The following is a 26754-nucleotide window of genomic DNA, read 5'->3' on the forward strand; positions in this document are numbered from 1 at the left end:
AAAACCATTGATATATTTAATGTTTTGAAAAGCATGAGTCTGAGATGCCCCTGTGTATTGTTCTATTTAATCCTAACTATAACAGTTGAACATGTTCAACTGCAACATTGAAGAACAAACATCTGTTAAAGGAAGATGAGTATCCTGCTCATTTGAGTTTGGTTTATCTGAGTTTTCGGTTTATCTGAGTTTTCAGTTTATCCAAACTCAATGTACTTTTTGCTATAATAGACAAATTGAATTCTGTAAAACTATTAATTTCTTTATGGGATATTTTAGACTGTAGCACTGTTGAACTATCCTGATGTTTCATTGCATTGCTGGGCTTGGTAAGATTTATGTATAGGCCCATCCCACAGACTGTGATCTGTGCAGTTGGCACCTTTGCACACTGCAGACTGGCTGTATCAGGAGGCTAACTCCACTCTAATGTTCTAATTGTGTGTATATATAAAATGCTCAAAACTTAAGTTAGTACCATTCACTTCAGTGGTACTGTTCATGTGAGTTAAATAAAATACATGTTGAAAATTTACTGCTAGCATAAGCATATTCTTAAATTCCCTTCCCTATATTACACAATGAAAGTAATATTTTTCTTAAATAAAGAAGGTTTGCTACCTTGACAACAGATACCAGGCAAATTTTTTACAGGGTTTCACAAAACACACTTCAATAATTCTAAAAATACCTTCTGGTTTTCAGTATATTTCAATGGTGGCTTGCTTGCGTGAGCACTACAAACTCTACAGAGGAGACTGCTTCCTTTATTGGTTTCAGAGCACATACAATCTAAGCTTGTTATTTAGTTTTATTTCAAGGACTTGAGTTAAAAAGGGCTCTTTATCAAGTGAGTAGTGTTCCAATCTAATGCCCATTATGGTCAGTGGAAGTATTTCTATTTCCTTCTTCAAAGAGTGGTGGAGAACAAAAAGATTAATTTTAACCTCATCATTGGTTGAAAACTGGTCTGAGTTATCAGCAAGAAAAAGTGACCATATTGGGTGTAGTCAGTTTGGCCACACTGAGAACAGGTGTTTGTGCCAAAAAAAGCACTAGGACAAGTGGTTCCCTACGGCAGTGTCAGGAGGCTGGCACACAGTGATGCTCCAGCCAGGGAAGCCCAGGCACCCAGAGATCCCAGCAGTCAGCAGCTTACAGATGATCTGCCTCTTACAGATTTATCACGGTACATCACTATAAGCTTACAAAAGCAGATGGTATGAACACATTTTGTGTTTGAATTCAGTGAGCTTGTTATCCAAAATCATTTAACAAAACTACAGTGTAAGCATATGAACTATTACTTCATATGAGTTGGTTTGCAAGTACTGCTTTGAATTCAGAGAGATTGAGGAATATATTAAAAAAAAATTAGGACGTACAATAAGATTATAGATAGGAAGTAAATCATTGTAGTCCAGTACTTAGACCATGTGCTCTGTGACTGGGATAAATTTTGTCTTAGTCATATCATTGTATTGTTATGCATTACAGCATCTTGCGTGCCATCCAAAACGTCTTGTACTTGCCCAGTCAAAGACAAAAGCTGGGATTAAATGGACTGCTGGCACTTTCTCTATTCTGTACCTTTCTCTTTTCCTTTGATTATCATTTCTTCACAGCTTGCAGTTCCAAAAGCAATGTACACAGTAGACTATAATGAAAATGCAGTTAAAATAAAGGTCACTGGTTGTCATGAGATAACTATTGTTCTTCATATCTGTCTTCTTGCTAAAAGTGTACTGGCCTGACTTTTTCCTGGCATTATACACCTTATCTTTACAATGCAGCAACTATAAAACTAGTATGTGCTAAAATAAATGGGTATGACAAGTAAAATACTGCTCCAATAAACTAGAACGGCAGTAGACCTCCACAGCCACAATGTTTTTGCCTTCCTCTTAAGAAAATGCTTATCTAATGCAGATGTATGTCAGTTGAGTGATTGTAAAATATGTTAGAACTTCCCTAGCAGATTGTAATTTACAAGCTGCTGTTCCTAAGTATCCTTTCCTACCAGAAGAATATAGGGAAATGAATCATTGTATATTATCAGAATCCAGAACTTATCTTTCTATGGATAAACTCTTGTCATAAGTTAAAAAAAAAGTAATAAATTATATAAACAAACAACAGAAATAAAACACTTATTAAAGCAAATTTAGAAGTATGTCACATCTTTAAAATCCAGGAAAAAAAAAGGAGTGTGCAAAGAAAGAAGAAATGTCCATACCAGTCATCTGAGACTGTTTACTTTGGACACAAGTAGCACATATTTTTAGAAAATACCCTACTTAAAACTTGCTATAAGACTTTCTAAAGGCAAGCCCTATGTCAGAGAACTGTTGGATAAATAACCTCCTTTGTGAAATCAATAGTCATTGTTGCAGAGGCCATTTTTTGGAATGAGGTCTGAAATAGAGCGGATGAATTATCCCCTGGACATGCCTGTTTTTCCTCACCCAGCCTGCTGAAGTACTGTCCCTAGCCGTGCCTTCCCACCTCTTCACTTGCCTGATCTAATTCCAAGGTGAGTCAGAGGCATGACATGATCCAACAGGGAATTTGCTGCAGTGAGGTAGTTTTTGTCTGGATCAGCTAATTGTGCAGCCACAAATGAAATGGATCAAATTCCAAATCTAATACGAGATATGTGGTGGCAGCACATAGTTGTGGGCACAGGGAGTGCAGTGTTGCTACATTCTCTATCAGCTGCGGATACCCTGAAATTAGATGCAATTTGAGACTGTACCTTTGAACTAGGATCCTTACTTTTAGATAGCTAACTTGGGCAGCAGTAGGAAATAATACAAACATTTTGAACTACATCCAATAAAGGAAGATTAACGCACCTGTTTTTAATAGCATGGTCATTATACTACTCACACATAAGGCAGAAAAGCTAGTTTCTGTAGCCATTTGTGCCTGAGAGGGCAAACCCCACACTTTGCGGAAAAGTGCTCTAACCACTACCCATTGCTGTGCCATGGAAAAATACTAAAGCCATGAGACAGAGAAAAGATAGAGATACAATATACTGTGGAGTTTTCAAAGGACTCTTGTACTTCACATTGTGTTCAACAGTAAAAAAAAATCATTACAGAATTAAAATATGAGCAAAGACCACAGAGCTTTTAGATGGTCCCTGAGTATAGATCACCTTTTTCAAAATGTTGAGTAGGGTGTTGGGAAGTAAAGTTGGGTTGGAATCCCTTCAAGCTGAAGACAGTCTAAAACCCCAGTTCCCCATGACTTGTGTTTGCTCTTCCTGCAGGACTACTGCATAAAAGCTCTGCTTGTTTTGAAAGAATTCTTACAATTCCTTTTGAAACCCATCAGAATGAAGAGAGGAAAAAGGAGGGGATAAAAAAGGCTCAGAGAACATCTACCATATGTCTTTCGTGAACATAATGAGGGATGTGAATGGTGAGGAGGCAAAGCATCCTCTGAGAATATCTAGCAGATGTCGTCAAATTGAGGCAGAATCCAAAGAAAACATGCTATTCCTTACAAGTAGTCAGTTCTAAGCTGTAGATCAATGCTGACCTGCATCACCTACTGAGAAGAGTTGTTGTGGATAGGTAAAGAAGCAGAACTAGAGATCTCAGAAAAAAAATTCAGTAAAATAACAAAGGGCCTAGTGATTGTAAATCCCTTTGGGAAAAGGCTTGGTGTGCAGTTTTCATTTGATTTGTCAGAAGTCTGCCTAATGCAAGCAATCACATTATTGAGCATGGTTAGTGCTATTGATTGCAACTAGTGTTTCTGCTCTTCAAACAGTAGTAGTACCTTTTTCATTTCTTGTTTGCACTCTCGTGATGTGCCCTCATTGCTCTGTGTCTGACTCTTCCCGCAAGTGTATAGATGAGCCCAGTTTTACTTAATTTGCAATGCAACTAGTTCATAGCAATCGAACAGTGCTAAAAGGCCTTAAGGATAATGACTTTTCTGTGACAGCAGGAATAGGCAGAACGTGTCTTATCCTATGAGTCACATTGTTAACGTGGGACACACCCTATAGAAGCCAGTAACCTAGTCTTACGAAGTGGAGCAGCAAGATAGGACTGTGCAACCACAGGATATTCCAGACCCTGTGACCACCTGACAGCTACTGATCTCCAAGGGATGTAACCGCGGAGAAGCGGTGAGAGTCCCATGCCATGCTGTGAAAGATGCTGTCAAAGCTGCGAGCCTGAACCTTTGCCGTCAGGATACCCACGTCGCAAGCATGATAGCATTAGCAACGAAAAGATTCAAGTCAGCCCAACATATAAGGAAGCTCCAAAAATTTTCTATAGGGAGCAGACGCGTCTGGACACAAACCCAACTGGCCTCCTAACTAGGGAGGCACGAAAGAGCTCCGCAGATCTAAATAATATAAAGCCCGTCTAGGGTCGCCGTGCCGGCCCTAAGATGCCAGGCCTGGGCTGGTGGGGCCGGTGTGGAGCCCGCTCGTCGCAGACCCCGCGGAACGCCGGGTGCCCGGTCCAGCCCCGCTTCCAGCCCCGCTTCCAGCCCCGCTTCCAGCCCCGCTTCCAGCCCCGCTTCCAGCCCCGCTTCCAGCCCCGCTTCAGCCCGCTTCCAGCCTCGCTTCCAGCCCCGCTTCCCGGCGTGCTGTGCGGGAGGCGGTGCCCGGCGCTGGAGGAGGTGTGGCGGAGGTGCCCGGGGCTGGAGGAGGAGCCGTCGCCGCCGCCTCCCTCTCTGTCCGCTGCCGCCGCGCTGCCGGGAGGGCGGCCGCCCCGCGCCCCCGGCCCGCGATGCCGCTCTTCGCCACCAACCCCTTCGACCAGGATGTGGGTAAGTGCTTCCCGCGGCGCCCCGGCCCGGCCTTTCCACCAAGGAACCCCGCGGGCGCGCCGGCCCCGCTCCCCCGGCCCGCCGCCGCTGGGCTCGCTGGCGCCCCGCCGGGAGCCGGGAACCGGAACCGGGATCGGCGGCGCCGCCCGGCCGGGAACTTGTCGGTCACGGTGCGGCCGGGCCGGGGCCGCCTCCCGGTGGGGCCGGCGGGGCGGCGGCCTGGCGGTGACAGCGCGGGGCTCCTGCGGGCCCTGCCGGCCTTGGGGCTGGGGGCGAGCGCGGGGTGCCCGTGGGGGGCGGGCCGGCCGGCCCAGCACAGCAAAACAAGTAGTGAGAAAGGTCCGCGCTGGAGTGTTCCTGAAAGGATGAACAGTAGAAAGCACCGTCTACAGTTGCTTCACAGACAGGCATGAGAAAATCGTCAAAGCGTTTTGTATTTGGTGCTTTAAAGTGTATTCCTGTGGGAGCTTTCTTTTTTTCTTTCAAGTAGAACTTGACGATCTGTGATCAGGTGTCATGCCCAAATTGCTTCTTCCCAGACCAGACTAGATGAAGAAGAAATGTCTGGCTTTTACTTGACAAAAATTGTGCTTAATGCTGATGTGTCCAAACTGAAGGTAAAATGACGTATAGGCAGTTAAAAATTAGTTTTGTATGTCTGATTTGTGATTGTGTAATATGGTTTGTCTTCAACCTGCTGCTGACATCTGTTTCACTTTGAGTGATAAAAGTTTTGTCTGGGGAATCAGGTAATGTGGCTAAGCATCCCACTTCCCCCACCCGCCTCCGCATTATTTTCTTACAGCAGTGTAACACTCTATAAGTTTCTTGAAACCAATTTCTTTGTAACTTTCAACTACATCGATACATTGTTTCTTAAGATTTAGCCAACTTAGAAGTCTTGGCTCAGATTTAGTTCTTCCAGCTCTTAAAGAAAACAAACAAAAACCTCAAAACTGTCTGAAAAGTATGTGTCTTTTCAGGGGAAAGGATTAGTGCATAAACAAATTACTGTGACATGAATTATGTATGTATGTATGTATGTATGTTCTCAGAAATTCTTTGTCTGTTGCATCTTAATAAGGCATAGCTTGCTCTTCTCATTTTGAACTGTTAAGAACACTTTTAACCTGCACTTCAGTTAATGATTTTGTTGGTAGCAGAGTTGACTGAGTTATTTTGGAAAGCGGTAAATAATTCTTCCTAATTGTTCTGCTGTTCTAATGCAATTTGGCAGTTGAAAGTGAGGAAGAGATTGTACTGCTTGCCAGTTTTCCATGGACCATTAGAGGATTGAAACATTGGTGATAATGTCTGTGAGAATGATTTGAACTAATAAGATTAAAAAGTGATAGGCTCAGGTTCTGGCAGATGTTCACTTTTTTTACTTCCTAAGGCTGCTGGCTGGCAGGGAAGCTCAGGCTGCTTGAATGGACTTCTCTAGAGCTCTGTCCAGTGGATGTGCTTGTCAGCACTGTGAGTCTCAAAATGCAGGGCAGTAGCACTCAGCGGCTACTTCAGTGGTTTATTTCCTGTTTTCTGTGTGCAGAGGATGCCAACACCTTACCTACTGTGCTTGCCTAATACGACCACCAGTTAATATTTTTCAAAAAGGTTATTCTGTTAAGTGTATTTTCAAAAAGGTTATTCTGTTAAGTGTATGAGGAGAGGGAAATAACCACTCAATCCCAAATTGTTCTTGGAAAAGCAGACAGTGGGCAATAGGCTAATTTGAGCAGCAGGCTGTTCAGTTGGTGACAGCCTACTTTCAGGAGCCTGGTACCTTTATCCATCACTTAACGGGATTTGTGCCAGGGAGATGGGAATGCTGAATTTCCCAGAAAGTGTCCCTAGGCTCTTCTTCTCCGAGGGCCCTTGGGAATGTGCTATTATCTGGATGAATTTTTTGGCAGGCTTCACAAGATAACATCATCTGTAGAGTAAGCTCTCATGTTGTCAGGAAACTTCCAAAAGTTGTCAAGCCGTAGTGTTATTTTTCAATTCTTTTCTCAGAGTGAAAATTGAGTGCTCTGCTTTTGTTCTTGTCCAGCAAGAAAGTTTTCTATTGAAAATCAGATTCCTGAAGCAGAAAAGCAGTCAGAAGCTATTCTTAATTTCATATGAATTCAGACATTGGTGTAGTTGATAGTACTGCTGTGATAGCTGTGCATTCTTGTCTACTGGACAGCTGCTCAATATTGTAGAACAGTTGGATATTATTTTGGAACCATTTAGGATGATGGATTGCAGAGAACATATCTGGAACTAAGTTGTTTTCCATTGTTTTGAGGAGCATAAGTATCGCTTAAGTTCAGGAGAATTTTTTTCAGTTTGCCTGGCCAGTTAGCAGCATTTGGCTAGTCCTGTTAGCGTGTTGCTACTATGGAAGCTGGTCATCCAGCTTACTGTTTAGAGTCAACCTTGTGCAGAGATTTTGAGGGGTGCACCTCTTTTTTTTTTTAGGTCTGGTTGGCAAAAGAATGTTGTTTAAGGCTGCTGTTAAATTAATAATATTAAAGAATGCTTTAAGCTACCCGTGTATTTGAGGAGGTAAGCTATTGTCATTGTCAAAGAGTGCAAATCTCTGGGTGAAGCCCAAATAGTTTTCCTTTTCTGAACCTTCTTTTTACCATATTTAGAAATATTTCAACAGGAAAGGATACTAATCAGTGGTGACACAAGTTGGTGTGGGTTTTCACAACGAAGTCAGGGAACCTTTGACAGTGTGTCCAAGTAAGGAACATAATATTGGCATTTAACAGAAGAAAAAATCTTCAAGACACTGGGCCTGCTGAGAGTATAATTAAGAAACTCTAATCCTCCATTTAAGGGGTTAGAATTAATGGTGTTCTTATTAGGTCCATGGGTCATCTGTTTCTGGTGTTCTTATTAGGTCCATGGGTCATCTGTTTCTGCCATATTTCAAAACCTTAATTATAAAGTTATTCCTGAGAAATGCAGATTTGTCTGTAAGTTTGATGCAGGCAGAATAATGGTGAAAAAGTGCTTTAAGAACCAAAAGACTCTCTACTAATCTGTCATGACAGGCTAATTAGTAATATAGCTAGTTACTAATATAGCTTAGGATAGTTTTGGTGAAGAACTTACTGCTAAAGTTGTTCTGAAGTATCATTTAGATCTTATCTCAAGAATAAAATCTGTAAGTCTGGACGTAATGTGGTGCATACTTTATTCTAACACGATGTCAAGCATTGTAAACCTAATTTACATAGTAAGAAGAGAACTGGAAGAACATTTACTCCCTGCTGTAAGCTTATTATTTCTGAAGTTTTATAAGCTGCAATAAATGCATGTTCTGGTGTGAGTTGTCGTAAAAATCACACATGATCTTAAGAGGAGGTGTTTAAAAAACATGTGTTTTTGTATGAATTTACACACAGTAAAGGATGAAAGTACTTGCATTTGCTTTGGATGTTAGTGTAGTTCTCAGTGTAATGGTTTGAGGTAGCACAGGAGTGGGAAGAAATTCAGGCTTACTATTTATAGTGATAGGAAATTAAGTGGGTAGTTTAGTAATGTAGTAGAACTGTCAAGCTGATGTGACTTGCAATCATTTTTCCCATGTTTTGTTAACTATAGCAGTTGTTGATAATGTTATGCTTACAAATCTTCAGATATTTTTAATATGCATGAATTACATGTGATCGTACATATGACCAGCCTATAGTTTGATGTTATTAGAATGTAAGAAATGGTTTGACCATGATTCCCACTGTGCAATTTCTTGAAATAAAATCCTCTTGCTACTTAAACTCATTATTCTTTAGATTTCTCCCCTTAGTTAGTCAACATCTTCAAAACAATCCAGTTACATGTCTCTCAGAGCTGGATTTTCTCTGTTAGGCTGGGTTTGCCAAAAGGAGGGAAAATTGTTGCAGATGAGTTTCTCGACCCCAGACAATTATGGAGACTGCAGACTGCATTAAGGGCTGGCTGCAAGGGAAGGTGAATTCCAAGAATTGGTTCAGTTTGTCATGAGGCACATTTTTGCCTAAGTTGTCCCACTGCTTTTCTCAGCATTGTTTTAAGAAGGACATTAACTGTAAACTAACAGAGAGACTGAGTAGAAAATGTGTGGGAAAGGAGCTATAGCCACCCCCCTTTTCAGTTATTTATAAATGTTTATGAAAAATGAGAACTACTTACTAAAAGATACCTTTGGTATATGTTCTCAGTGTAAAGTGGCAATGCGACAAGATAAAACTGAGTGAAATACCCCTTCTGTATATCAGCCAACAAAACATTCACTATCAATCATCAGACTGAGTTCAGCTGGGCACTTTGAAGCCAACACAGTATGTTTCATAGTCAAAACCAGTACTTTCCTGGTAATTCTCTTTCTTTCCTCCCAGAGAAGAGCTGTCACTTTAAGTGCTTCTCCTCATTTCAGCTGTGACAGTGTGCATTATAATATCAAAACTCAGATCAAAGTAGATCTACAACATGTAAAATCTGTTCCTCTAACTGATTAAAATAACACTACTTACCTGATCTGAAAAGTTAACTCTCTTGCTGATCTTCTGAAATGCTCCTTCTGTTTTTGGCTTGATTTGTGGGACGTTGCAAAGAGATCCTGGCACTATTTATTAGTATAACATGCCTGTGATACACCTTGTTTACAGGCTAATCATCCTCCTCATGTATCTCTATGTGCTCACCTTCCTGCTCTGTTGTAATATTTCTAGGTGAAAGGTAGTTTGAGTTCTGTGGATTTGTTAGGGTTTGCATGAGATATCTAAACATCTAAATTATTTTTGCTCAACTGGTCTTATTATTTCAACATTATCTTCCTAGTCTTATTATTTCAACATTATCTTCCTAGATCTTGAATCTTTTGTCGTTATTCTCCTCAGTTTACTGAGTTGAATGATGTTTATTTTGGATAGGCTGCCTCATGCACAGTGAGATCCTACATGGTCTTCTGAAGGAATGAGTTGAGGTGGCCTCATGTCAGCTCAGTCACCACTGCTTGCTTTGCTTTCATAGGACACCTTCTGCAATGGCTTCCATAAGGACTTCTTAGGAATACTGTAGATGAGGATACAGTTAAACTGCAGAAGTTGGTTAATAGCTTTGCCAAGTTAATGATTCATGGAATTCTAGTTTCTCTCTATGGTGGCATTGCCTTTTAGAGGTTATTTTCAATCTTGTCTAAACGGAATCTGGTTGGATGTATTCTTCTTGTGCAGTTCTGAGCATGTTAGTAAAATGCAGAGTGGTTAATATTCTATTGGTGGCTTTTGTAGAACAGGTCAACAAATGCATTTGTTCATTTTATTTGACAGACAAAAAGAACAGAATTTAATGGCATTTAACTTCAGTGATGTGGAATGGTATGTAATCCAAATTTCTCAACAAGTGCCTGCAAAAAAAAAGAAAAATGTGCAGTCAGTTTCAGTCTTTAAGGACTATTTAAACTATACTGCTTCGGTATTTTAGTATTTGCAATTTTATAGAGAAGGAGAAATTATTTATTTAATCTTGGGAAGAAAACAAGACTTTCAGTGGAAATGGAGGAGAGAAGGCTGAGGGGAGTGTTGAATTTTTTATTAATTCTGTAGTGTTTACAATGTTATAACAGATTTTTGAGGATTTTTTTATCATGTCAAACTAGTTGTAATATGAGTCTGTGAGTGTAAGACTTTGTTTAACTATTCTTTTGAAGACTTTCTGTAGCCATTTTTTTCTTTGTAACTTCAGTAACTGAGAACTTCAGAATTTCATTTTAGAGATGTCCAACTATGAAAATAAGATTATGTCCATGAATAAAGTAAGAACAAACAATAAGTAGGATGGCTAAAAAACTTAGTAGAATTTTCTGACAGTTTTTACTTGTATTTGTGTGCTTCAAATCTCAAATCATGTACATTTCAAGTGTTGGATTTGGGGGTGTTTTGATCTGGAATTATGTCTTGAAGTTCTAGCTAGTTTTAGCATCTTTTAAACTTTGCAGCAGAAAAATAGCTCAGTTCTGACATTGGACTTTTTTCAAAATAAACATCAGTAAAATCTAAAGCTTGGAGAGCTCCATCCTGCCAAGAGTTCCCTCTGAAAATGATGTTAGCAATTGGTAGTTGCTAAGTTTTCTGCTTTAAGAAATGCATCATGTGTTCAGTGCAATATCTGAACATTGATGGGAGTCTTTACTCTTGCAAATTTCGAATAAGACAGTAAAATGCTATTGTTAAAATGCAAACTAAGACAATCAAATGACTAGCACATGTCTGCATGGAAAATTTGCAGCAATATTTATATTCCTCTTACCAGCACCTAAAGGGTCAATCACTAAGCCTGGTCGTGGATTTTTTTCAGCAATGTACTACATTTCTTTTGTTTAATAGTGATGAAAAATTTCTTTTAGGACAGTTATGAATTTTAGAAAATTATTCCTTTTCCTTCTGAGTAAAGTTTTTTTCCTTCTGTCTTAAAATAATCATCTGTAGTTGTGTTTTTTGTATGCCTGAAATAGAATCATGGTGCAAATATTTTTACTTTGCTTAAAATTTCTAGGTAATGCACAGAACCAGAGGAGGAAACAGGATTTTATTGATGCTCCCAGGCTTCAAGTTTGTGTACATTTTAGGGAAATTTGGCCTCAACAAAATTAATAAACTTTAAAATACAAGTAGTGCAGGTTTATTTAGGTATCCCAAGACAGCCCATGGAAGAGCCTGTGTACTTTTTACCACAACCAAAGTAATTCCACTCGTATATTGATGTCATTCTGACCTGGCTTCTCATCAGTAGGTGTAACTCTGTCGTCTGGATTTTAGGTACCGTATTTCAGTGAGCATTGGTAAAGAGGAAGGGTGTTTTCTTTAGAAGGCAGATGATACTGTTTTGTGTAAATTTTATTCAGAGGTTTAGTTTAAAAAAAGAAAGAAGATAGAACCATATGTTTGGAAGAATGATTTCAGCATCTAGGTATTTTATTTGAAGGACATGATGTTCTTATTGAAAAACTTCAAAGATACAAAAACAGCCAAGATTTCTGACATAGACATGTTTTACTTCAGAATACTTCCTTAATTATTTGTTCTGTATGTGATTTATGACAGTGTTTGTGTGGTTGGAGCACCAGTTCTGACTCAGGAGTTACGAAGCTGCAAATTGTTGGTCACTGAAAGGTGTGTTGGTAGGGAAGTACAACTAATGCTTACCTTATTCTTTTTTTGTTTTCCTAGGCATCTGCTTTAGGTATAATATATGTATTAGAGACTGAATGTTGGGCAAGATGGAATTGGTCTGGCTCAGAATGGTTAGTGTTCTGAATAGAGAAGTATAAAGGGAGAGGCCTCCTGATCCCACACACTGTGCCTTGCAAAGTAGCTGAAAATTGTGATGCAGTTGTTTTTGTGTGTCTTGCTTTTGTTTTAGTGATTAAATGAATTGTTGAAGTTATTTAGAAAGGTATTCTTATATTGTTTAGGATTGTTGTTGTTGTGTTTGACCAAAGAACCCGTAGATCCAAGTATTGTTTTCCTCTGATATGATAGCACTTACCATTTTGTCTATCTTTGTGGTATTGCTTGTAAGAAAATAATATTAAATAACTTCTAGAAAAATAAAGGCAAGAAATGAAGGCATGTAATGAACAAAAAGAACCCAAGGAAAGAAGTCAGTTGAAAAAATGTAAAACTACTATTTTACTAACTAGTCTTAATAGTAATTAGTATTAATAATGACTATTAATTACTACAAATTAATATGACACAATGTAAGATTTTACAGTCTTGCACTGGTTAAAATTACTATGTTAATTTGTAGGCCTTGCTTGTGCTCAGAAAACAATGCCTTGAATTGGTACAGCTTCATGGAAGAGAGCTGTGTCACGTAGTCCTGTTGTCCTTTGTGTTTGACATAACATTAACAGGTTTTGAAGAATGCTGATTTCAGGAACTAGCACTGTCTTTTAGTTATTTTTGTAAAGTTTGAAACATTATCCGATCCTGTCCTGGCATTCACTAAGTTGAGTAAGATTTTGAAGCAAGGATGAGGTGGAGGGATAGAACCTGAACTAAATGTTAATATTGTTATGGTAGAGTTATTTTTGATCAGAGATGGAAGATGAAGAACATTTCTTCCTTAAGTTATCTTCTGTGTGCTGTGCTAACCTGTCCTAAGACTTTGAAAACAAATGTCTGTTTTTCCTTCCCTATCACAGTCCATTTCAGTACTAAGGTAGAGTCTGCCAGTGACATGTCAGCTGTACCTGAAGGCTGGGAGTGTGCCAGCTGTTAGACAGGGTAGGCAAATACTGAATGCACATAAACTTTTTTTTGGCTGTAAATGTGTGCCTCCCGTTAGAAGAGAGAGTATTCATGGATTTTAAGTGATAATAGTGTAAGTAATTTTACTTCAGTAGCTTTCCTACTTTTGTCTACAAAACACTGATGCATCATAGGAATTTTGTCAAAGCGTCTTTGTTACTCCTGTTCCCAGAGTGGTGAAAGGCAATAGTCACTTGCTAATGCTCTGACAGAGATAGTAGCCTTTTTTGTGGACAGTCAGCATCACTGTAGCATCACTGTGCTGATAACATCCTCAGTATGCTATTAGCTTTTAATTGCCCTTGTTTGAGACAGAATTTCACTGAAATTCGAGACAATTTTTTTTGGTCGTGTCTTACCATAAATTTTATTATCTAAGGGAATTAATGTATGATTGTTATTACAGAAGACAGAATGTATACAAAGAAACTGGGTTTCAGGCTGAAATCTAGTAAGAAACTATCCAGTGTTTGTTGGTGGAGGAAATACCCTGACTAACAATGGGGAAGGCGTTGCAAGCAAATGGCAGTTTTTATATAGAACTAGCTTCAACTGCCAAGAAGGAATGTAGCCATGGCAGAAAACTTGTAATTATATTAATGGATAAATTTGCAAAATAATCTTATTGAGAATTAAAATAAGGCTGTAATCAGTGTGGTTGATATGGGTCAGGGATTTCATCTGTCTCCATCTTACTTGTAGTTTTAGCCAAAGTATTTAAATTATCATAAAAGACACAGTTTGCTGTTATCTTAAAACATTAATCATGCATTAGTTTACTTCTTTGTTTGTAGAAGACATTACCATTTGCCATGACATTTCTCTCTGATAACACTGTGAGGAAAGAAAGATCAATTGTTGTCAAAAATACAGACAACTGTCTGTTATATAGAATAATTGAAAAGGTTTCGGTTCCACTGGATTGCCCAGCTCTCTGCTGAAGGATGTGCTAATTGAAGTGCAGCATTAGGCAGAAGTGACCGGTGTGGTTTTGTGAGGCTCCATGTGTGAGCTCTGAGCCTGGCGGGAACTTCAGGCTGTCGAGAGCACTGTGCAGACACACTTTGACTGGAGCTGGTCCAGCTCCAGTAGAACTGGCAACGAACTGAATCAATTGAGTCCTGAAAGTAAACTGCATCTATGTGGTCTGTTTTGTGTGTCTCTGGACTGTGCTTATCAGCTGTTTTCAGTGTGGGGAGTGCATTCTAGCCAGCTCAGGCTCGGTGTCTCATAAAAGCAGTTCTGATGCTCCGGAGTTGATGCTGGCTGTGTGCATAGACTATGTACAGTACAGTTGCTGTGTGCATAGACTATGATTTCAGAAGACTGCCTTGGCCTGTGATGGCTCTGCCAGGCATTCAGTTCAGGTGTCTTATCTGAACATCAAGAATTTCAGTGATTGCGATTGTTAGCTTTACTAATCATAAACATGATTTGGAACAATAGCAGACTGAAAGAAAAATTGTGATTGGTTGATCAGCTGGTCTGTCTTTGTGTTAGATGTTAGTATGGTGTCTACCTACAATTTTTCATATTTCTGTTGACTATGCTTTTTGAAATCAAATTAATGTTCTAGATGAGTTTAGAGAGAAGAGGCGGTGCTCTATTACTTTATCTGAGAGAACATACAGAATTGTAACTAACTTCCATTTAGGATTTCACTATACTGTTTTGCTGTTTTCCTTGCATCAGGCAGCACAACTGATGTGTTATCATTTCAGTTGCATATATGTCAGTGTTTAATTTTTGCTCGGAAATACTTTGAGAGCATGTAACCATGAAGTTTTACTTTTCTGTATTTTTATTCAGAATTAAGAGACTAATTAACTATAACATACTTCAGTTTGTAAGACACAGGAACTCATTCATAAGAAATCCATTAACTTTGAGATTAATAATTCCTTGTAATTTTTAGAGATTAGTTGTTTTGCTTTGTCTTTCTCTTCTTTGCAAGCTTGCAAGTGCTAATATAAATAATGTCTTGTTCCTGACAGATGAGTTTTTATAGGGAATCTTTCCTTCCTTTTAAAAAGTTAAGTAGTCTGAGACATTCCCTGAAGGCATATTTTGTGCTCTGTAGATTAAGATGTGAACCTTAGATGAAGCAGGGATGGGAAGCAAAAGTTTGTGCACTATTCTATGCCCATTCACCTTCTGTTTGGTTACTAATGGAAAATCCTTGTGCATTCTCTTATGCTCTCCAGCCCTCATCTGATCTACCAGTATTTAGATAATCTTCTATTCAGCTGCAGTGTAAACCTCAGTTTCCTTTAACATTTTTATTTGTTATTATCCTTGGTGTAACTAAGCTTTTCTGAGGGAGAAATAGGGAGAGAGTCTCTCTCTGTTTTTTTTTCCTGACATGAAATCTATTTCTTCTCCACCTACTCTCTCTATTTCTTTCCTCTTCAGCAGCTTCTCTGAGATTAGTTTTGGTTTCGCAGTCCTTATAGCTGAAAAGAAACAGTGGAATATATCATCCAAAGCAGAGATGAGAATGGGGAGATAAAAGTTTAATGATTATTAGTGAATTGTTAAATCCTCCTTGTTGAGTTGTAATATGTAGAAAGGAGAGAGACATAGCCGTTTAGTGGCTGAGAAAGTGACAAATTCAGTTGTATCTGACTCTGCAGTGAACTAAGATTTTGGGTATTCATATCCTATTTAACTTTATAGTTTCAAATTGAAGAAAAAATTCGTTGGTAGCTAAACTACTTGTGTCATATTCTGGGTGCATCTTTATTATGTGCGAAAACAAACCCAAAATATATTTGCTCATTAGTTGAAACTGATGGCCACAAGTGAACATTCAAAAATTAAAAAGAATTAGGTATAATAGTGTTAATATATGGATTTTATAAAATATAGGGATTTGTCATATATTTAGCAGTATACACAGAGGTAATATTTCAGCATATTTGTTGACAATAAGGGGTTTTTTGTTTGAATTTGTGTTTTGATTTGCTTATACTTTATTTGTCAGAGAAAGCAACCAGTGAGATGAACACTGCAGAAGACTGGGGCCTCATCTTAGACATCTGTGATAAAGTTGGACAGTCACGCACAGGGTAAGTAACTTAAGAATTTCCTCCTCAAACTTTTCTCACACTCAGGTGAGGAATGAAATTTTTGTTATCTTTTGTAGTCTTTTGCAACAACTCAATTTAACTTAAATTTATTACAAGTAAAAGGAAAATATATGAGATTTCTGCTGAAATATTTTGCGGTTCTTCCTTTGGAGATACTAGGTGACCTGTTAAAATTAGGACTTGTGTACAGCAGCTTTTCACTGATGTAACAGAATAAATAAACTGATATGTTTTAGCAGTATCACCGTAAACCCAGGAGACTTCATAAGGGATTTTTCTTATAGAATCATAATCTAGGTTGGAAGTGACCTCCAGAGGTCATCTAGTCCAACCTCCCAGCTTCAAACAGGTCTAATTAGATCAGGTTGCTCAGGGCCGTGTCGAGTCTTGAATGCCTCCAAGGTCAGAGGTTTCACAACTCCTATGGGCAACGTTTCAGTATTTAACTACTACTACTACTTACTAAGTAAGTAAATAAAAAAATAATTCTGCAATCTGATTACACTTTTCTTATATGTATTCTCTGATTAGTTAGTTGTAGAAAGCAGTCTACCTTTCCCAAAAACAAAACCAGCTCTTCCATCTCTCCTTGTATGTGACCTGCTCTGACCATCCTGGCAGCCATCCATTGGACTCATGGTAATGCATCAATAGCCTTCCTGCACTGGGGAGTCCCAAACTAGACAAAGTGCTCCAGATGCAGAATGGAGAAGAAAGATCACTTTTCCTGGCCCTGTTGGCTGTGCTGACCACTAGTTTGACCCAGGATGTGGTTGGTTTTTCTGCTGCTCGGCTACACTTGCTGACTCCTGTCACCCAATACGACCTGCAGATCCTTTCCTACTTTTCAGGTGGTCAGCTCCTTACCTTTGCTGGAGCAGACCACCCAAAATGCAACATCTTACTCTTGTTCTTGTTCAACTTCATGAAGTTCCAGTCTGTCCATTTCTCCAGCCTCTCGAGGCCCCTCTGCCCTGCCCTCCAGTATATTGAATGTTCCCCTTCCTTTTGCTGTGGTCAGTAAGTTGCTGAGTGTTGGTCCCAGCAGAAATCCCTGAAGGATCCCACTAGGTACTGCCTGCTACCTGGAATTTGCACCACAGGTGACAACTCTTTGAGCTTAGGAGGCCAGTTTTCCGCTCACTTTATAATCATCATTTTATACACCCCATATTTCACCAGTTGTGTGATAAGGAGACTATAAGGCCTTCAACTCTATGTCGAAACTTTGCTAAAACCAGGGTATAAAACATCTGCTGCCCTTCCATTGTCCTCACCACCAGACCACCAGTGTCTTTGTCACAGGAAAAAATGAAATTTTGTGTTTCTTCCCCTTATTTTCCAAAGCTATTCTCTGACATCAGGGCTTTGATAAATTTACATTTTGAAAATGTGATATTAAATTAAACACATTTTAATATGGGCCACTAATGTTTCCATTATTCATTCTTTACTGAGCTGTTTCATAAAATTTATACATGAACTTGCTTTTTGGACAAGGAAAGTTAAAGTATAATTTGAGCTAGCAACTAAAAAATACAGTTTAAAGACATGATTTTGGTGTATCTATAGTGTTTGTAGTCACTGTAGTATTAGTCTTTGGAAAAGTTTTAAATACACCTTCTCGAAGCATTGCCTGTAACAATTCACGTAAGGAACAGACTTAAAAAAAATGTCTTGCCATTGCTGCTGTTTAGTGAAAGGCTTCTCTGAGAAGAACCTGGATTGCTGTGTAAAACTGCGAGAAACAGTAGGGGATGCCAGACAGCAAATTCACACCTGAGACTTTTGTTCCAAAGAACAGGTTTGCAAATAAGCTTATTCCTTGGAATTAGAGATGGTCTTACAAATAGCATGGCATATTGAGACTTCTGTGCTGTTGTGTGTAACTGTAGTTAAGATAAGAGCTGGCAAGTTGTTAATGATGTTTCATGTTTGTATATGTAAAACTACATTTCTCTTCCTTGTGCATGTTGACGCTGAGCCTGTAACAGTAACTATACTATTGAAGGCTTCAGTATTCTATTTAATCATGGAAAGCATTTCCACAGGCGAGCTTTAGTCTCACAGCAACACAGCCTGAACAGTGCTCAAATGTGAGTAGCTGCAAGAGACAGCAGTACAGACAAAGCTGGAGATCTTATGGTAAATCCCTGCAGCTCAATCCCTGTTACAGTTTGTGGGGTTTGTTTGTGTTGGGTTTGGTCTTTTCCTTTGTGTTTTTCTGTTTTGATTTTTTTTTAAATAAAACTGTTTTTAAAATAAAAGTGGGACTTAACCTTTGTAATATTTACCCTGCTTAAAATAGGCTGCCAGCTGACTTGTTGCTTAAATTCAGATTCTGTTAAAACTTGCTGATAGTTGGTTTTCTTTGTTTATGGATTATGTCATGCCATAGCAAGGCAAAGCAAGACACTGTTCCCTATTAAGAAGTTTAAATGACTTGTGCTTAGCTGTTTGAAATTCTCCTGCAGTTTAAGTTCTTCTGACAAGGATGCTAGTCTTCTTAACTGGGATTGGCTTTAATCTTTTAACCAGTTCTGCTCCGGTACAAACTGTCTGTTACTGTTTTTTGGCAGAAGTTTAGATTACAAAATCTACTTTATGGGTTTTCCTTGTACCAGTCCTTAAGCTCCATTGCATGCCTGCAGCCTTCTAGATATGGATCGTCTTACACATGAAGCCAGGGCAGACTACAAGGACTGTTGTTCATTAAGTAGCACGTCCCCCAGTGCTGTATGGCACACTGTCTCATTTAGGTCTGCAGGCTTGTTTGTATCCAGATGAATTGTTGCAAACCAGTTACTCTGCAAAGGTGCTATATTTTCTCTTAAGATAAACTAGTTGCAGTTCAGTAACAGAAATGCTACTATTAATTTTTATGTTGTAATACTTTTCTTATGCAGCATTGCAAATAGCTGAAAATGTTAACTTGCTTCCTTTAATCCAACCAAGACAGGTTTTTGGCAAGTTAGAATTCCACTGAATCCCTCTCTTTGACTAATTTCTCTATTTTTGGTGAATTTCGAAATCAGTTAAAGTCGATATCAGAATTTTCCTAGAAAACACAGGAAAGACAGAAAATGCAGTAATATTTTTAATAATAAGATTTGTTTACAATAGTGTATATAGAATATTACCATATGTAGTATAGAATTAACTTGATACTTTCTGCATGTTTCACATATCACTTAAGATGATCTAAAATTTATCTGACTATGAGAAAATCAACACAGTTTTTTAATCTCTGAATTGTTTTAGGAACTCATACAGCTCAGCAGTTGCATATCACATCATTTACATCCTGCTTTTTTGGCATTACTAGCTCAGTGAGCAAGTTGCTCTTTCAACATGGAAACATGATTAAAACAAAGCTTTTACCATTAAAGGCAATCTTTTCCCCCCTTGTTTTTGTTCAGCATTATTGAAAACTTGCTTATTTTAAAAAATTTAATCACATGGTGTGATTCTTGGGCCTGTCCTGTGCAGGGACAGGAGCTGGACTCTGATTATCTTTGTGGGTCCCTTCCAACTCAGGATATTCTATGATTCTATATTTGAGTGACATTTTAAATCTGACTACAGGAAAGGTATAGATTTTTGCATAATGTTACTTTTCTGCAATGAAAATGCTTACACAACTGAATCTATAGTTTATCAGCTCAGAATAAAATAACATAGTAAAATTTGAATGTTTCATTAAACAGAATAAAAGGAAAAATTAAAGGCCACATATAGTGTATTTTAGCATAAGGTGTCCCCCCTTCCTCAGTCAGTTCAGTGCTAGCCAATTCCTAACTCTAATTGTGTTTGCATTTGACTTTGAGATTGTTGTACCATTTATATTTATTTCATGAGACATGTCAGTCTACGTGTTTGAAACTATCACAACTTGAGTTTTTCTCCAGAAAAGTTACTTAATAAAAAAGAAAGGTGACTGAAAACAAATTAAATCAGTGGGAATACATCAGTGGTTAAAATAGAAATGTTCATTGCAGAACTCTCTTTTGAGGGTAGGTATTGAAAAATTGTCATTGAGAAATGGTTTGTATTGCTGCTTGCCTAACTTTGTCCTGATTCCTTAAGGATTAATCACTGCCTCAGTGAGCCAGTATTCTGGTTAGCTGTTTCTTCTTTGGTTGTTTTTGTGCCTGTTCATGCAAGAGAGAACAGCAAAATTGCTTACTTGATAGTTTTCCAAGGTACCTTCTATTTTTTTTCCCCCCTCAAATTACACAATCTCAGTAGCATTTTATGTAGTCATTGCAGTGCATCTTTCACAGGCTGACCAGGAGGCTTTTTAACTAGCTTGTTTCTGAAGGAGCAAGGAGGAAAATTGAGTCACCTGTGTAGTGCTGAGCACCACAGTCAGTTAACTTAGACTGTAAGCGAACAATAAATTCCTGAAAATACATGAAGTGTTTCTTGCAGAGTAATATTTTAGATTGCAATTACTGCTAATCTTGTCTTTGTTAAATAAAATATTAGCTTGATTTTTTTTTTAAACTTTCTAAAACTAAACCTGAAATTTATTGTGAATATTTTCTGGATATATTAGTATGTGATATCATATATGATACATAACTTCTATTGTATCTTGCCATATTTTTACCCTGCTGATTTGTTATTCCTACTCACTGTGGTGCCTCTGAAATTTTGGTTATAGAATTGTTGGAGCAGAACTGTGGCCCAATGTTTGTATGGTATGGTCTGGATAGGTGCTAATAAGTAGATCAAATTCTATACTCATAGAGTGCATGCTTTCCTCTGCTTTCTGCATAGTGCTTCTCATAATTTACACACTAAATTGTATGATGAGTTAATTAGAAGTAAAAATAAGGATTACAGTTCTGTCTAGAATAGGTTTTCTTACTCTGACTAAACATTGGTAAGCTTGGATTATTTTTTTTATGTAGGTGTAATCAAAAGTCTTCTTATTTTAAACATTTGAGCATGTTAAAACATTAACCACTCAAGTATTGATCATTTCTGTTAAATATATGAGCAAGTAGATTATATTTAACACATGTGAATAATCATTTGGCTTTGAGGCTTTGTTACTGTATTCCTTTTAATAAGACTTTGGATTCCTTAGTGAAAAAATCTTAGGCTGATGGTCCTGCTCCTGAACTGCTAAGCTCTTGATGCTGCACCCTACCTTTATAAAACTGGCTTTACGATGGAGACACACTTTTTTGAGCTTGTACTCATCACATCAATCCTACTCACAAATAATGGTTACAAAAGCAGTTATTTCTGAAAATTTTAGCATGTATTCTTTCTCAGTTAAAGCAAACACATGAGAAATCTTGCATAATTAATAGATAAAAGGTAGTACTTGCCTTAGAGCCTTCATTCGTAATAATTGGTTATATGAAGGTATACACTGAATGATATGTACTCATGCTGCATGACAGCATTTTCTATAATTAGTACCACTAAATATGTGGTGGACCTTTCTGTAAAATGTAGACACTGCCAAATATAGTATAGCCAAGCAGTGGTGTAACTTATACCTAAGTTTCATGTTAGTTCTTGGATACCAGTTCAATAGGAAAATACTTCTGCTTCGAAAAAGACCCTTGATGTGTAAAACTGCTTAGTTTAGATTTTCCTTCTTTTTTCCTCTTTCCCTACTTACCCTCCTTCAGGTTTATCTTTTCAGGGCTATTCACCAAATAATGCTTGTATGCCCATGATAATTCCTAACCCAGGCTTGCTCAGCTTTCCACTACCTTTAAAAACAGAATAAAATAACAGAAAGTCACACAGATTTTAATACACTAAACTGTCTGAAACTCCCTTTCAAATTCTTTCTTGAAGTTACTTTCTATGTTATTTCTATCTACCACAATATAGGTAAGACTTGAATTCTGTATTAAATTGTTTAGAAACTTTGTAGAATGTCTGACAGGTTTTTTTAGAACTTGTTGGTTCATTGCATGTCTTTATTAATGCTATTCTTTAGATTAAAAGAGACTGAGGAACATAGTGGTGGTAATTCAAAATGAAAGTAGCAAAAGGGTGTTGGTAAATCAGTATGTAAGGAAATATTCTTACATATGTGTATGAAATATAAAGGAGAAGGTGCATGGACTGCAGAGAATTTCAGTTATCTAATTGTAAGGGATTTTATGCATTTCTGGAGTATTTACAGTAATTCTCTCTAAGTACAAAAGGTAACATAAATTACTGAGAGGTTTTGATCACTAAGAAAGCTACAAATCCTACAGATAGAAATGGCTGCAACTGTTAATGGTGTTTATTTTTTTTATGTTACACTTGCAAGCTACTAAACTGACAATATTCAGGAGATCTTGCTGTCTGCTAAAGTCATCAGCGTTGTCATGTATGCAATAGGAAATGTTCATTCCATTACATTTTTTAAATGTCTTGTGTTTTTTAGACCTAAAGACTGTCTTCGCTCTATTATGAAGAGGGTGAACCATAAAGATCCTCATGTTGCTATGCAAGCCTTGACGGTAGGTTCTTTTTGATATAGTGATTTTTCTTCCTGGAAAGTTATATTGCACAAATCTGAGTTTTAATCTTTCTTTTGTTAGCTTCTAGGAGCATGTGTATCAAACTGTGGCAAAATCTTTCATTTAGAAGTCTGTTCAAGAGATTTTGCCAGTGAAGTAAGCAATGTGTTGAATAAGGTAATGTATTGCATTGATTTATACATTTCATCTCTAAGTGAAATCAGAGTTGGGTTAATCTGAAAGTGGAATGGGATCTACTTTTGGAAGACTGGAAAGGAGCTGGGAGAGGGGGGGTAAGCATAGATTACTGAGAAGACTGTGGCTATCAGAAAGAACTTCCTGAATGCCACTTCACAGTAGTTACCTAGGTATTCTGTTTGGGGGAGGTGTGGTGTGTTAATTTATAAATAAACTGATTCATTTTCACATTAAATGACAGCAGTGAAACATTAAATACAAACGTGAAATGGAGATAATACAGGACTTCAATGTAACCTTATTTTACTTTATTTTGGGCCTAGCACATATTGTACTAATACAATTATGATGCTGGTGTACTATTCTCCCTTTCTAATAAAGATATCTTTGAGTGCTAAACTTGACTGTGAAAGTAAGTGTCTATATGGTGTATATTGAACTAAGATGAAAGTACTTGAAATTAAGAACCAATTTCTACATTATTTAACTAGTTTCTACTGTCCATGCAGGGTCATCCAAAAGTTTGTGAAAAGCTGAAAGCCCTTATGGTGGAATGGACTGATGAATTCAAGAATGACCCACAACTTAGTTTAATATCTGCTATGATAAAAAATCTTAAGGAGCAAGGAGTTACTTTCCCAGCTATTGGTTCACAGGTACATTAGATTTTTGTGGTTGTTCTCAAAGGGTATCACAAATTCTTTTTATGCTCAGCTCTGTATTTTACAGTTTGTAGTCTTGGATTCTAGAATGTACTTGGCAAAAAAATGAAAACTCTCTTGTCTTAATAAAACTTCCTTGAGGAGTGAAATGCTCTCACTTACCTTAGATTTTTATATTGCAGATGAATACAAATCGAAGTGGTGAACTTAATGCATTGTCAGTTTTTTGTTGGATTCATTTTTACATCTTTCACTTTTGGCTAGGCTGCTGAACAGGCAAAAGCAAGTCCCGCTCTAGTTGCCAAAGATCCTGGTACAGTAGCCAACAAGAAGGAAGAGGAGGATTTAGCTAAAGGTAAGTACATTTACTTGCTGACATGAAGCATATATTGATAAATATCAAAAAAGCAAGAAAAAATGTTTTGCTTCCTTCCTCTGTGAATAGTGTATTTATGGATTGGGGTTATGATTTCTATTCCTTTCTTTTTGTACTCTTCTTGGAGAGTTAGAGATTGAAAGTATTCTGTGAGTAAAAAAAATATGAAAAATTTTCGATTTTTACTTTTTTTTCCCCTTACCAAAGTGAAACAAGTCTTCAAAAATCTCATATTAAGGACATGCCTCTACTGTGGAAATGTTTGATGCAATTGCTGTACTTGGATTTTCCCTCTTTCTGGGGCAAGTGAAGCACACTCATTTGCAATTTAGAGATTTGATGGAAGAATAAAATAAATATTATGATATAAGTTGTATGTGAAGTATTCTGGGTATACTACTTTTATTCCTTTGAATATTGTTTCTGTAGTATACCTTAAGCTTTGATTGCTGTAAACATAAATGACTGTTAAATGTCTCACATCAGTCCCCATAAACAAAACTAGGATGGTTTCTTCTGATTTACTGTTGTACTAAAGTATATTTAAAGGTCATTTAATGATCCTATACCAGATACATGTGAAGAGTCATTCTTAGAGTGGTTTGATAGTTATGGTTGAGAACTGGTTTTTGAGATCAAACTTCAGCAATGTAAAGGCATCAAATTTTATGTCTTGTACCTGGGATGGCTTTGGGCTTAAAGTTGTAACAATGGCTGTTTGCTAAATGAGTGAAATTCTTTTACTAGTAGTTGGTGCATGTTTGCAGTTTTTCATCTTAAACTTTTTTTTGTTTAGCTATTGTCTAATATAACATTGATTTGTTTAAATCACCATTAGCCAATCTGTATATGTTACTAATGGTTTCTTCAACAGTCAGTCCGTCAAAGTCTGTTTAAGTCTGTGTCTTAAAAGTTCATACTCTGCATGTTTCCTAATGTTTGTTTTCTTTGTTTTTGTGTCCATTCTGTCCCTTGTTAAAAATGATCAATTTTTTTTCCACAAACTTGGAGGGGTTTAATATGAGTGAAACCTTTCTGCTCAGACAAGCTTTAATAAAAATGACCCAGAAATGTGAAATTATTCAAGGAATGATAGGGATAAAAAAAAAAGAAAGGATAAAATTTTGCTTGTCTAAGCAAAAATAATTTTGTTAATTATGAATTAAGGAGGCACTTCTTTACTGTGGGGGTGACCAAGCACTGGCACAGGTTTCCCAGGGATGTCATGGTCTCTGTCCTTGGAGATATTCACAAGTTGTCTGGACACAGTCCTGGGCAATCAGCTCTAGGTGACCCTGCTTGAACAAGGGATTGGACACAATGACCTCCAGAGGTGCCTTTCAACCTCAGACAATCTGTATAATCCTCTCATTCTGTGGATCCAGGCTAAAGGCTCCCGTCTAGCAGAGAAAAACTGTGTACTGGAACAGCTGTATTCTTTTAATGTTTCAAGCAATCTGTAAAAGTTCAACATAGTGTAAGATGTAAAGTAAGTATGTAGATATTTTACATCAGTTCAAGGTTATAACAATAATATAATAATAAAAAATGGATGACTTCACTGAGTTATTCCATTTGTGCTTAAGTGTTGTTTATTCATCCTGTCCCTTTTGAAAGCCTCAGTAAATCTACAGGCAGAATTGTGCTCTCTAGTTGTAAAACATCTTTTTGTTTTTTACTTTTATTTCTAAGGGAAAAGCAGAGGGTGATTAAAATGCAACAGGAATAGAATTATACTAAAAGATTTCACAGAATTAAATCTTCATATCACTCAACCCATTTTTATAGGGAATTTTCATATGAGTAACTTCTTTTGCAGCTATTGAACTGTCACTAAAAGAACAAAGGCAACAGCAAACAACACTTTCCAGTTTGTATCCGAGCACCTCAAGCCTCTTAACAAACCACAAACATGAGGGCCGAAAGGTTCGTGCAATTTATGATTTTGAGGCTGCTGAAGACAACGAATTAACTTTTAAAGCTGGAGAACTTATAACTATCCTTGATGACAGGTAATTTATATAGAATGTCTTCTAGAAGTATATTAGGCTGTAAAAATGATTTGGAGATGATGATATCTTCTATGTAGAAGCATACCTTGGAATACCGTTGCATGGAAACATATTTACATATTAAATACTTTAGTTATCTCCTAGATTTTTTACAAAGAAATGTAATTGCATAAAATTTTTGTGTATACACAAGAATACATTCTCTGTGTATACAGAAGTTGTATTTTTGTATAAGTAATATAAAAGCCTTTTCTGTGCAATTCCTAGGAAAATTCCATGTGAGTGGGTTTTATAATGTATGGGGGGTTTGTTCTTTTTTTTTTTATCTTTAGTGATCCAAATTGGTGGAAAGGTGAAACTCACCAGGGTATAGGATTGTTTCCATCTAATTTTGTAACAGCTGATCTTTCTGCTGAGCCAGAAATGAGTAAGTAACATTGTATTTATGTATATATGTTAAATCCTGCCATTGCCTAAGGTATATTTTTGCAGTGATTTCCTTTCCCTTATGATGGAGTTCAGTTGCAAGGTAATGTGATAACTGAAGTAAAACTGAGGAGCTCTTGCTATGATCTCACAAACAACAGACATACCTTTGTGTCAGACCAAGGTTGCCCAAGCTGGCTTCTGTTGAAAAGTATGATGCTTTCTGTTCTGGCTTTGTCAGTGACTTCCTTGAGACTCATTAAATCACTCCATTGAGACCTGGATAAAGGTAGGCATTAGTAGCTTTTTGGTTTAAAGTGCCTTTTTGCCTGGTTACAATGGTACATAACTAATCAAGGTAAAACTGAAGGCCCCTGGGCAGATGTGAGTCAGATTACCAGTGTTCAAATAGTTCAAG

At 37.5% G+C, this 26754-nt stretch overlaps 1 protein-coding gene and 1 long non-coding RNA gene across 3 annotated transcripts in view; one reads left to right on the forward strand and one right to left on the reverse strand.

The window, feature by feature from the left end:
* The first annotated feature begins 4685 nt into the window (after positions 1 to 4685).
* STAM (signal transducing adaptor molecule) overlaps positions 4686 to 26754 on the forward strand; it is a 34199-nt gene continuing 12130 nt past the window's right edge. The window contains exons 1-8 of one of the 2 annotated variants that reach the window (XM_018075612.2): positions 4686 to 4800; positions 16075 to 16159; positions 22587 to 22662; positions 22744 to 22839; positions 23370 to 23516; positions 23787 to 23877; positions 25718 to 25910; positions 26243 to 26337. In XM_018075612.2, the coding sequence (XP_017931101.2) occupies positions 4761 to 4800; positions 16075 to 16159; positions 22587 to 22662; positions 22744 to 22839; positions 23370 to 23516; positions 23787 to 23877; positions 25718 to 25910; positions 26243 to 26337 (823 nt within the window). In that variant the 5' untranslated portion in view covers positions 4686 to 4760. Of the gene's footprint in view, positions 4801 to 11929; positions 11949 to 16074; positions 16160 to 22586; positions 22663 to 22743; positions 22840 to 23369; positions 23517 to 23786; positions 23878 to 25717; positions 25911 to 26242; positions 26338 to 26754 lie in introns of those variants that run through there. The other variant, XM_018075613.2, reaches the window with a different exon arrangement.
* LOC108640224 lies at positions 10082 to 20639 on the reverse strand. The gene is made up of 2 exons (XR_001921006.1): positions 20367 to 20639; positions 10082 to 10183 (listed from the first exon to the last, which is right to left on the reverse strand). It is a non-coding gene; the product is annotated as an uncharacterized LOC108640224 (long non-coding RNA).

This window comes from Manacus vitellinus, unplaced genomic scaffold (genome assembly GCF_001715985.3).
Source record: "Manacus vitellinus isolate BGI_N305 unplaced genomic scaffold, ASM171598v3 scaffold_3_pilon, whole genome shotgun sequence".
Taxonomy (NCBI): Eukaryota; Metazoa; Chordata; class Aves; order Passeriformes; family Pipridae; genus Manacus; species Manacus vitellinus.